Source organism: Felis catus, chromosome F1 (genome assembly GCF_018350175.1).
Source record: "Felis catus isolate Fca126 chromosome F1, F.catus_Fca126_mat1.0, whole genome shotgun sequence".
Lineage (NCBI taxonomy): Eukaryota > Metazoa > Chordata > Mammalia > Carnivora > Felidae > Felis > Felis catus.
Window position 1 is genome coordinate 2,473,108 of NC_058384.1, and position 12,109 is coordinate 2,485,216.

At 58.2% G+C, this 12,109-nt stretch overlaps 1 protein-coding gene across 2 annotated transcripts in view; it reads left to right on the plus strand.

Moving 5' to 3' along the window:
- The window catches only part of STUM (stum, mechanosensory transduction mediator homolog), a 62,165-nt gene extending 50,297 nt beyond the window's left edge, over positions 1–11,868 (plus strand). Inside the window, exons 3-4 of one of the 2 annotated variants that reach the window (XM_023247311.2) lie at positions 5,421–5,429; positions 6,437–11,868. In XM_023247311.2, coding sequence (XP_023103079.2) covers positions 5,421–5,429; positions 6,437–6,471 — 44 coding nt within the window. In that variant the 3' untranslated portion in view covers positions 6,472–11,868. The remainder of the gene's footprint in view (positions 1–5,420; positions 5,430–6,436) is intronic. The other variant, XM_045048611.1, reaches the window with a different exon arrangement.
- Positions 11,869–12,109: the final 241 nt, after the last annotated feature.

A 12,109-nucleotide genomic window follows, 5' to 3' on the forward strand; every position in this document is an offset into this window, starting at 1 on the left:
CATCCAGATGGCCAACCGACCCATGAAAGAATGCTCAACGTCACTCATCATCAGGGAAATACAAATCAAAACCACAATGAGGTACCACCTTACACCTGTCAGAATGGCTAACGCTAACAACTCAGGAACAGCAGATGTTGGCGAGGATGCGGAGAAAGAGAGGGTCTCTTCTCCACTGTTGGCGGGAATGCAAACTGGTGCAGCCGCTCTGGAAAACAGTGTGGAGGTTCCTCAAAAAATTAAAAATAGAACTACCCTATGAGCCAGCAATAGCACTGCTAGGAATTTACCCAAGGGATACAGATGTGTAATTTGTAGGGGCACATGCACCCCAGTGTTTATAGCAGCGCTATTGACAAGAGCCAAAGTATGGAAAGAGCCCAAATGTCCATCGATGGATGAATGGATAAAGAAGCGGTGTGTGTGTGTGTGCACACACACACACACACACAATGGAGTATATATATACACACACACAATGGAGTATTACGCGGCAATCAAAAAGAATGAAATCTTGCCATTTGCAACTACGTGGATGGAACTAGAGTGTATCATGCTAAGTGAAATAAGTCAGAGAAAGACAAATATCGTGACTTCACTCACGTGTGGCATTTAAGATACACAACAGATGAACATAAGGGAGAGGGAAGCAAAAATAATACAAACACAGAGCAGGAGACCAACCGTAAGAGACTCTTAAATACAGAGAACAAACTGAGGGTTGCCGGTGGGGTGCTGGGTGAGGAGAAGGGCTGAGGGGTGATGTGATGGGTGTTAGGGAGGGCACTGGTTGGGATGAGCACTGGGTGTTCTGTGGAAGTGATGGATCACTATTCTATTCCTGGGAAAAAAAAGATATTTTGATTAAAAATAAATAAGTAAATAAATGATAACACACACACACACACACACAAAGAACTAAAACCACTCACCGCTGTTTGGCTCTACAACGATAAAAAGAGATCTTCCAAAATGACTTGTAAAGAAACAACAACCGTACTTGCCAAAAATGGACTGAAGGGTGAGGTGGTAACACCCAACGTCTGCTTTTCCCGGGACTTTCCTGAACTTTCTAAGCAGACGGTTTTGGCCAAGTAGAGGAGAGATCTCTACGAGGCCGACCTCCCTCGGTGCATTAAGGAATTCTCACGAGTGCAGAATAGCATGATGTGGTTTAAGCTCTAGGCGTCTCCTGTTGTGGTTTGGACAGAGCAGGAGAAGGTGTTACTGAGGTTTCACGCGGGGTCTTTCTGCAGAGACATGGAGGGAGCCATTTTGTTTCATTTAAGAACGCTTTCGGGGTGCCTGGGTGGCGCAGTCGGTTAAGCGTTCGACTTCAGCCAGGTCACGATCTCGCGGTCTGGGAGTTCGAGCCCCGCGTCGGGCTCTGAGCTGATGGCTCGGAGCCTGGAGCCTGTTTCCGATTCTGTGTCTCCCTCTCTCTCTGCCCCTCCCCCATTCATGCTCTGTCTCTCTCTGTCCCAAAAATAAATAAACGTTGAAAAAAAAAAAAAAAAAAGAACGCTTTGGCCTGTTTCCAGTGGTTTCACAAATATCCCCTCAAGGTAAGAACACAAGCCGGCCTCCAGATATTTGCGACTTTCTTGCAAAGACGTCCAGGGCAATTAAAAAAAAAAAGTTCTATGTGGAACCGTGTTAGTAACCTTAGTGACTAATACTTCTCAGAAGTACAAAACATCCTCAGGGGAAGTTTTTTCAGTAAAATGAAAATGGCTTAATGTTCTCTAAGCGTAAAACCACTGTTTATTATTATTTTAAAAAATGCAGAAAATGAGGAAGAGAGTGAAAAAAAAAATAGCACGAATAAGGAAATATTTAAAGATATTCAGAAGGAACCCCTGGCAACATTTGGCTCATCATTCCAGAACCTTTACAGAATATATTCAAATGTATCTTATGCAGTTTTTAAAATTTGGATTATTTTATGGATATCGTTCGTGTTTGAAATTTGGTGAGGTTTTTTTTGTTTGTTTCGCATTTCCATGTCTAGAAATATATGGAATTTTAATTACTTTCAGGATCTCCTTTGGATGTCACGATTAAGTTTTTCCCTTTGCAGAACATAGTTGAAAAAACCTTTTGCAACTAGACGTTCGATAAACGCTTTCTGGTGACAAAAACCACCGGTGGGAGAAGGGCACCTGTCCGTCCGTCCCTGCGGTGGGTTCCCCGGTGGGTTCCCACTCCGGGGGGGCGGTGGGGGGGGCTGTTGTTGACCTTGAAACCAGGAAAGGCCGCCGTTAAAACCTGAGTTTGTGCTTCTGTTCAGTTCCCTTGGCCGTCACTTCAAGGGGAAACGACTTTACTTTTAATGTGTATCAGAGAGGAATTCTCTTTTACACTTTGCAATTTAAAACTAGCTGTTCTCGCAGCACCCGGGTGGCTCAGTCCGTTGAGCGCCCGACTCTTGATTTCGGCTCAGGAGGAAAGAGTGGAGAACTTCCAGACTGGACCGGTTTGGGCGAAAGAGACGCGTTCACGAAGTGCGGTCTGTGCTCGGGCACTGGACCCTTGGACAGCCAAGGGGCATTCGGAGACCAGTTCATGAAAGCAGTGCAAACTCCGCGGATCGCACAGTTTCCCTGATAACTGCCCCGTGCTTATGTGTGAGGCCAACATTGGGAGAACGTGGCTCAAGGGTACCTAGGAATGTTTTTGTGCTATTTTTTTTTTAATTTTTTTTTTTTCAACGCTTCTTTATTTTTGGGACAGAGAGAGACAGAGCATGAACGGGGGAGGGGCAGAGAGAGAGGGAGACCCAGAATCGGAAACAGGCTCCAGGCTCCGAGCCATCAGCCCAGAGCCCGACGCGGGGCTCGAACTCCCGGACCGCGAGATCGTGACCTGGCTGAAGTCGGACGCTTAACCGACTGCGCCACCCAGGCGCCCCCGTGCTATTTTTGCAAACTGCCCGAAATCTGAAATTCCGTCACCCTGAAAAGTGAAAGGATTAAAGAATAATAATCCCCTTAGCGAGACCTCAGAACAGACACCGCGCGTGCCTTAAAGCAGCCACACTCGTCGCCGGGTGCCCCCGTGCGGGTTTGCTGTTTCCACGCGTCCCGTCTACCTCATTGGGCCACGGATTCTCGAGGACAAGGCGCCACCTTGCCCCTCTCTTCACACCCCAGGCTCCTCGTGGTGTCCTGCACACAGCAAACCATTCGTGGGGGCGACTCTCAGTGTCAGAGGTAGGGACGGCAGAGGCAGGAGGGGAAGTCGGGAGCCCTAGAAGGATCGGGAACAACTGTCGTGCCTGGGTTCGGGGTCCCCTGAGGGTCCAGGCTCTGGGGCGCACATAGATGCTGGGGCCAGGCGGGGCCGGGGGTCAGCGACCGGGCAGGCCACCCGGCCAGAGAAAATCCAGGCGCCGGAGCCCGAGTGGGATCCAGCAGAACCAGTGGTTGATCCGTCAGACTGGCTTCCGGGAAGGAGGTCGTCCGGCAGCAGAGGTCAGGGAAGACGTGGGGTGGCTGTTCTGCCAGGGGGTCCCAGAGTCAGGGCAAACCAGGCAGACCCCGGGAGACAGGGACAGCCAGAGAAACAGGAGGGGAGCACCAAGCCTGGCCCGCAGTGGGAGGGATGAGCAGGGGAGGGGTCAGGAGGCTGGGGAGGGCCGTTCTCAGGGCAGACACTGCCCCCCTCAGGAAGTCAGGGTGGAGGTGGGCAAGGAGACAGAGACCGAGGCTGGCCCGTCATGGGAGCCTCCCCCTGTGTGCTCGGGGGAGGGTGCGGGCCATCGCAGGCATTCGGGGGGAGGGTGCGATCGATCGATCGATCGATCGTAGGCGGTGCAGCGAGGCTGACGGTTCCCCAGAGGGAACTGGGTGCTTCCCTAGGGGCCTATGGGACGGCCCACAGGCTCCTGACCCTTCCCCAGTTGGAACCTGGGAGGTGTGTCTGCTCTGGGAAGCGTCCTCAGCCTCAGCGGCAAAGCCTGACCCCTCGACTGCCTTTTTTGCCATCGCGCCGATGGCCGGCGGGGCACTTGGGCATTTAGGAAGGAAACCCTCCACTAGAGCGGAACGTGTCGTGTCACCGGCCTGTCTCAGTAAAAGTGAGGTGGCGCCTAATCCCTAGAGCTTTCTGGTTATTTTTATCTGGGTCACCCTTAAAATCCAGGGACCGCGGGGTCTGTATCTCAGACATAATTGAAAGCCCCACCCCCCGCCCAGACCCCAAGAAGATGGGGGGAAACCTGGTCACATCCTCTCTTTCCATCACCCCAGACTGTGGTCTTAGCCGGAAACCCCTCCCGTGTCCGGGTGGCCGCTCTGGGTGGGCCACGGGATACCAGTGCGAGAACCCCCATTTCCACCCCTCCCCAGGCCTTCGCTGTGGTCACTCGGCTCCTTGGATGTCCCCACACTGGCTCCGGGGATGCTCTTTTTGCGCCAGAGTCTTTAGACTTGGCTGCAGGAGGAAACCTCGCAGGATGGACACTCTGAGGGGAGGACCCGCAGTTGACTTGTCCACCCGAATCCACAGGTGGACGGGGGCTGTCCTTTCTGGGGTCATCCCGCCCCTCGCCGCAAAAAAGAAGGAAACTTCTCGGTCGGAACAGAGCGGGATGATTTTCACACAGCCCTGTCCAGAGCGTCATCGACAAACATACCCCCAAGAGACCCCCCCCAGCAAGAGGACCACCAGGTTAAACCCGGATCTAAGTAGACGTTAAAACCGAGGTCGTAGGAGCTTGCTGCTCTGCTGATGTGAATAACGACAAAGTACGGCCCACGACAGCCCGTCCTGGTCGCGGGTCCATACGTCCTCGGCAGTTCTCCGGCACTCTCCCTCTGCCGCTGCACCCGGGGCAGACGCTGCGGATCGGATTCAGGACGCTTCCTGCTGATGAGTCATGTGTGTTCTTGATACACGGCTTTGGACAACCGCTGCCCGCTGATCCGGAAAGTCGACAAGACAAAATCTGTTGGCCATCCCCCGACCCGGCCTCGGGCTTTCCCGAGGCGCTAGGTTTTCTGTGTGCGGCTCCTGTCCCTATAAAGGGTGACCGTGTGGCTCAGGCGGAGCCAGGCTGGGGCCAGGGTGGGTCGCTTCCAAATCTTCAGTCTGTCCTGCAGGCATCTCTCCTTGGGCCCACCTGGAATTCATCTCCAGGCGCCCATGGGGGGCGGCGAGGAGAGAGTGAGGGGCAGGGGGTGGTCCTGGAGGGAGCAGTGGGCTTGGTTGAGCTGTGGGGCTGGGGGTGGCCCCATGGGAGCCTCCCGTGAGCCCCTGCAGCCCAGCGTGTACCTGCTGGTCCCTGGACCGGGGCACAGTCCTTCTACAGCCTCCTCCTCAGCCCCCGTGGCCTCTGTTTTTACCCTTTTTCACCTTGTTTTCTCTCTTTCTTTCTCTCCGCTCCCTCCTGCGGCCTCACATCTTGTGTCGCCCCCAAGTTTCCCAAGGTGAGTCTGCCGATGGGCGATGGGCGGCCTCGAACCCGCCACTGGCCTCACCGCCCCCAGAACACGGATGCTCCCCGCCCCAACTTGGCCATCAGGCTTTTATTTTGTTTTTTAGATCTGTTTGTATTTATTTTTGCGTCTTTTGTGTATCCCGGGTTTTGCTTTTGTTTTCTCTTTGTTTGGATTTTTAGCTTTTTGCTTTGGACAACGTTGAAACAGACAAAAGCCGAGGGCCTGGTATACTGAGTCCCTCAGCGCCCACACCGGCTTCAACAGCTGCCAACTCACGGTCACTCCTGTGTCATCTGGGACATCTTCTCTCTTTCCTACATTTCCGCCCCTCCCCCCCCATAATTAGGACTCAAAATTGGTGAATAATTTGGGAAATAGACAAAAAGCAGTCAAGTCCACAGAAGTTCCCTCTGGGGGCTGAGTGACCAGCTAACGGGGGGAACCTTTCAGCAGATTCCAGTGGCTGAATTTTCCCAACGGCCTCAAAATGATTAACGGTGTTTTAAAGGCTTGGAGCCCTTTGTGTCCCACACGTCTGGCTGCTTGAGCTCACACGTGCGGTGACGGTCTTTTGCGTCCTGTCTCCTGTTTTGCTTTCCGTCCTCCTGTCCATCCACACGTCCCAGGTGCCTGTCACACTGCCACTGCCTCCCACGGCTCTGCCCTGGGAAGTCACACCAGGCAGTGACTTCTGGGGTGTGGCTTGAATACCTTGAATACGTTGAATACCTTACTGCCCCCACCCGGACACCCCCCTCTCCGACACCCCCAGTAAACCCAAATTTCCACGGCTCTCCATTCATCCTTCTGTTTCCCATTAAAAAGTGCATGCCCCTGGGAAAAGTCGGACCCCCCCCCCCTCCCCCAAGCATAGCAGTCATTTCTACTTCAGTGAGAATAAGACCTCACAAACATATTCCGGTTCGCAGGCACCTCCTGGGGAAATCCCGGAGGAAGCTAGCGTCTCACCCCGTCTCTCTGCTTCTCCCTCGCAGGCTACAAGGAGCAGGGCATCCCACAGCAGCTGTGAGCCCGAAGGAGCCGCCAAGAACTCCGGGGTGGTCCGTGAGGGCCGCACCAGGCAGCGGCGGGCACAAGGACCCTTACGTCTTCTCTTCTGCCGTGTCCTGGGTTTGGAGCGCCAAGTGGGGGCGATTTAGAAAGATATTTATTTCGAAAACACGTCTGCTTTTCTTGGTAGGGTGTGAGGCTGCCCACCCCTCCCCCTGCTCCAGAAAGACGCGGGAGCCCCGAGCATCTCAAGCGGGGTAGGGAGTGGGGTCAGGGTTGCTGACAGCGAAGCTGGCATCCTGGGCTCACCCCTGCCTCGCACGGCTCCCTGGGTCCCCCTAAGCGTCTCCTGGCCCTGCCTCTCCCTTCTGCAGCCCACGCTTCGCCCACTCCCTTCCTCACGCCTGAAATCTCTGGGCCCGGTTGTGTTTCGATCTTTGCTTCCCTGGAAGGAGGCCAGTGACCCCCACCCCCCCCCCCCAGACCAGAATCCCCAACGAAGGCCAGAAGCTTTCTCGTGACACTTAACTCTGCTTCTGGCCCGCGGCCCTCCGGAAATCCTCGGGGCTGGACGGGTCTCGGAATTCCAAAAACCCGGATCCGAGAAAGAACGAGAGACATTTACCGCCCGTTTCCTGCTGCCCAGTCGGGACCAGCTCCCTGCCGTCAAGCACAGGACCGTTTCTGCGGAGAGACGTGTGAACAGTCGGGCCGATTGGGATCAATAAAAACGCCAAATAGCGTCACCTTGTTGGTTCAGGTCAGATTTGGGCCTCAGGAAGCGACGGAAGGAAACCCAGCATTCGAGAGCGTTCGGGGATGTAGAGCGGCAAAAAAACCCGTAGGAGTTGTGCCCTTCTCTCCGGAAACCCCTCTTGCGCATGAGTCCCCGGGGACGTTGCTGTCGTGACGGGGGTTCCTCCCACTGCAAAGGGACAGTCGGGGCCTTTGCGGCACCTGCGTAAAGATTGTGAGTTGGATCCTGGAGGGGGAGGGGGGCAGGAGCTCACGGAAGTTGTTTGGGCCACTGCGGGTCGAGTGTTGATCTGAGGTTAAGAGAAAGGAGATCCAAGGTCATGTGACAGGTGGACATCTGCATGCCCGTTTTCGTCTCGCAGAAATTGCTAAACCGTGGGTCTGGCTCCAAGCTGTTTGCGAACCTGGGGCTCCCCGTGGAGAAGTGGAACCCCCCACCCCCCCGGACGCAGCCCCTACCCACCACCCCCAGCCCCGAGTCGGAGGCGGCCCGATCCGGCCCCTCTGCCAGCCGCTTGGCTTTGACCAACGCCTGGTCCTCTCCCGTGGCCGCCCGGGGCCGGCCTGCACTTCCTAAACCCCTGGCTGTGTCCGTCTTCCTGTCCTTTCCCCCCCGACCCAGCCAGGCCTCTCTGCTGCTGCTTCCGTGTTTGCGATCCTGTGTGTTTTCAACGCGTGGGACCAGGCTTGGTTTTCTGCAGAAAGGCAGAACCTTCCGGTGGGTGAAGACGGCATCGTCTGGGCCAGGAAGAGACCAGGAGGCTGCTGGGAGCAGAGGATCTTGCCTTCCGGCCGCGGAGGGGCAGAGAAGAAAGAGCAGTCTCCGTGGCATGTTTAGTGGCAGTCCAGACACAGGTGGGGTTTTCCTGGGTGACAAGTGTCACCTTGAGCCCGGTGGGGGCGGCCTACTACAGGGTTCGGTGGGCTCGGAAGGCCCATTCCCCTGGGCACCCCCGCCTCCGAGGCTCCCCTCCGCCGACACCTGCTTCCGAACCGGACAGTCCGTGAGGATCGCCTCACCGGGGAGCAGCCCACTGTGGCCTGAGTGTCACCGTCCCCTGATGGTGATGGCCAGTGGCCAGTGGTCTCCAAGGAGTCAGAGGTGGCCGCTCGGGCTGTTGGAAGTTCAGCCGATTCATTAAACGGCAGCCAGCTGCAAAGTAGGGTTCCCGTGAGCAAGTGACGCAGCACAGGGCGATGGCCCCGAGGTCCCGGGCTCACCCCAGGTGCGGCCTCTCGGTGCTCACGCTTCTGCAGGATGCCCCCCAGCCGCGGGTGTCTGGGGCAGGGACCTCAGGCACACAGAGAAGGCCGCAGCACACGGGATACACCCAGGACCCTGCGGTGGCCCTCGGACCTGAGCGGCAGTTCCTGGGGCAAGAAGGAGCCACCGGGACCCGGGGACGTCCCGTGCATGGTGGAGACTGTTCAGTTCCGAGTCCGCGGTAGAGCCGAGGACCTCCGGCCGGGAGGCCCAGGCCCCGTGGGAGCGGTGGGGGACGGGGGATGTCGGGCCCCGGTCCCTGCACCCTTCTGGCCGCTGTGGGGCGGGGGCCACGGTGGGGCCGACACGCTCGAGCCGCCCCTCTGCCCCTGCTTCAGAAGCGGCACCCTGGCCTTGGAGCCCGTCCCCGGCTGCACTTGAGGGGGCGTAAAGAAGGGACCAGGAGCAAGATGCCTTCCCTGCGTGGCCCCAGAGCCGTGTGTCAGCCCCGACGACGGGGGAGCTGCCCGGTCCTAACACGGAGGACCAGGCCCCCGCCGTCCCCGCCTGGGGGCTCCGGGCGCTCTGACCACCACTCCCAGAGGCAGGGCCGTGACTTCAGCTTCATGCGGACGCCCCGAGGGCCGAGGAGCAGCGGGCAGGACACGTAGAGACAGTGGTGGAAGCCACACGGTCACCATTCGCCCGGGAAGAACAGGGACCCAGGCGTCAGAAGGAAAATCCCAACACTGAGCCCTGAGGCCAGCGCAAGGGGGGGCTGAGTCCCCAGGAGGAGAGAAGGCCTTCTGGAGGCCTGGGGCTCTCCAGGGGGAAGGCTGTCCCTTTTGCCACAGCTCAGCTCTTAAAAAGGCAAAAGGAAGTCTCAGATGCTTTCTTCCCGAACCCCCATCTCTGCACAGAGGGGTGAGTTTGCGAGGGTTACTTTGGTTTTGCCTGGATCCTGCGCCCCGGGCCCCTCCGGCTGCCACGACATTCGCTGTCTTCACCCCGTTGGTGGCATTGGCAGAGAAAGCCCGTGTGTGTCGCGTCAACCGCTTAGGGACCCGGAACTTAGACCCAAGCCCCCCAGGTGGTGGCCGCAGACCTTGTTCAGCGTATTTATTACTCCCGCTTGCTGGTTGGTTCGGAGGGCTTTCCTCAGAGGGACCGCAGGTGGGTCCCAGCTGCACTGTGACCCTCCCTGGAGACCGTGACTTTGCACTTTGCACGTGCGGGAGCCGTCTGGAGCCGCTGCTGACCGCGAACCTGCCCCGGGGCTGAGCAGAGACGGGCTTCCTTCTTCTCAACGGTCCCCCCTGTGCTGGCGGCAGGCGGTTCTCGAAGGTGGGGCTCCCTGCCCTGCGTTTGTATCCAGAGAGCACTCCGTGGACGCTGGTGTGGACTGACGGGGGTCTCCTGGCGCCCTGGCCGCCACGCCATGCCCTTCCCGCCCTCAGGGGGAACAGCAAAGTGAGTGGAGGCAGGAGGGGCGCCTCTCCCCGCGGAGGGCGCCGTGTGTGTGTCGGGATGGGGAGGAGGCCAGGCAGTGGGAAGGGAGGCCAGGAGCGGCCTGAGCAGGTGGGCGATGTTCGGGCTCCCGTGTTCTTCACCCGCCGGGCTCCTAGGGCTTCAGAACGCTCACGGGGTCGCGGGCGTGCAAGCCACGTGGGACCCTCCCTGTGGTGATGCGTGGGGCACTTCGGGGGTGACTTCCAGCTTCCGTGCCGTTCGTCTCTCCTCCCGGCTCGTGCCTCCGTTTGACCATCTGTAGGCTGGGGACAAGGGGGGGCTGGGCAGCCAACGCCGGTCGGTCCCTTTTCTCTCCAAGCCAAGGGCCTGGAGGACGACGAGTCCAGCCCGGGCGACCCTCGATTCCACGGTCCCGTCCCGATCCTGTCACAGCGGGAGGCAGAGGACAGGGTCGCACGAGTACGGGCCCTGTTTCCAGTACAGCTTGTCTCTCTCCTCGGCTTTGGTCCCCGGCCCCTCCCTTCCTGCCTGGATTTGCCAAAATGCCAGCCACCCGCAGTCCAGCCCGGGCCACTGTCACCGTAGGTGAGGCGCACAGACACATGCACGCTCTGTCACACACGCGTGCAACACCCCACGCACACACACGTGTGCTCACAGCCCCTTTGGCTGCTGGGTGAGGACGGGACTGTCTGGGGACTTAGGACTGGGTGTTTCACGTCCGCAGAGGGGCCTCTCACACCCCCCGGGAGCCGTTCCCTCCGGCGTGGCTCTGGCGGGCGCAGCTCCCCTTTATCATCTGCAGGGCCCTTGGGCCTGGAGCTCTTCCTCCGGGGGACCCTTGGCTCAATACCCCCACCCACCAAACCCAGCTGTGCTCGTCCCCCACGCCTGGCTTGTGGGAGGGACAGCGTGGGTCTGCCCAGAGCGGCGGGGACCGTGATCCCTTTCTGGGCCCTTCTGGGGCTAGACGGTCCTCTCCTCAGGCTCCTTTTCCCACAACCCTCGCACCGGCCCCAGGACGGGACGCAGCGGGGAGAGAAGGGGACGGAGGTCAGGCCCACCCTGCCTTCTGGGTCAGCGCCTGGCTGGGCGTCCCCACCGGGGAGCAGGCGATGGTGGCCGTAACTGGCCCGGGCACCCCGTGGGAGCACTTGGCTGGCCCTCTGCCGAGCGATAGGCCTGTCGTAGCTGGTGCCAAACTTTTTTAAACAACATACATAAACACAAGCCTGGGTGTGTGCATATTAGCCGAATTTATATTTGGACGAGTGTTGTGTTGAGACTTGGAGTTTTTGACCCGTGATTGACTGTTTGGGTCTCTCTTCCTTCTGTTAAGCGAATCCCTGTACGTTTCCGTGGTTCTCTGGCAAGACCCGCTGCCCGGTCTCCCAGGGCTCTTTCTACTCCTGCCTAGACCCACAGCGGCTTCACCCCACCCGCGGCCACTTCCCTGGGGGTCCTACGAGCCTGCCAAGGGGGTTTTCCGGCGCATTCCGTGGACGGGAGCCTTCCTCGGTTCTACGAGAGGGAGAAAGTCTCAGGTTGGGGACCTGGGGAAGCTTCCAGACTTGCAGCCTGGGGCCCAGGCCTGCAGCTTTGCCTTCCCAGTGTCCTCAGGACGGAGCCCCCGGCAGGCCCGCCCGCCACTGCCCGGGGCCCCTCTGCTGCCCGGGGCCCCGCGCCCCTCGAGGCGCCGAGCAGGGCCCCGACTTCCCCAGCGCCCCGCCAGCTTCAGAAGTCACAGCCCAAACGCCATGCCGTATACGTCATGGCAGACAGCGTGCATGACGCTAGGAACCTGTATACATAGCCCCGTGTACATATTTATATATTCCTATTATAAATACACAAAGCATGGCAATCTTTTGGCATTCCAAATCTGTGTTTTTTTAAATCCTGGAAATACAACTTTAGACACCTTTTCTTCCTGTTTCTCTTTTCTATGTAATAAACGTTCACGTGACCTTTCTGGTGGCTTCTCAACCCCCTGTGTGCTCTCGTTTTTCCGGCTGGATGGACCCAGACTTGGTCCCCAGCGCCTCCCACGCTCGCTCCGCCAAACCTGCCGATGCTGTTCTCTCGGCACGAAGGCTGGCTGTCCTTCCGAGGGCAGGGCTTCGTTTCCCACCCTCCCCTTCTCCTGGGGGTAGATCTTTGGTGATCCGATCCCTTTGGAACTGGGAATTCACCCGCCACCCTGGGCATCGCCCCCCCCCCCCCGCCC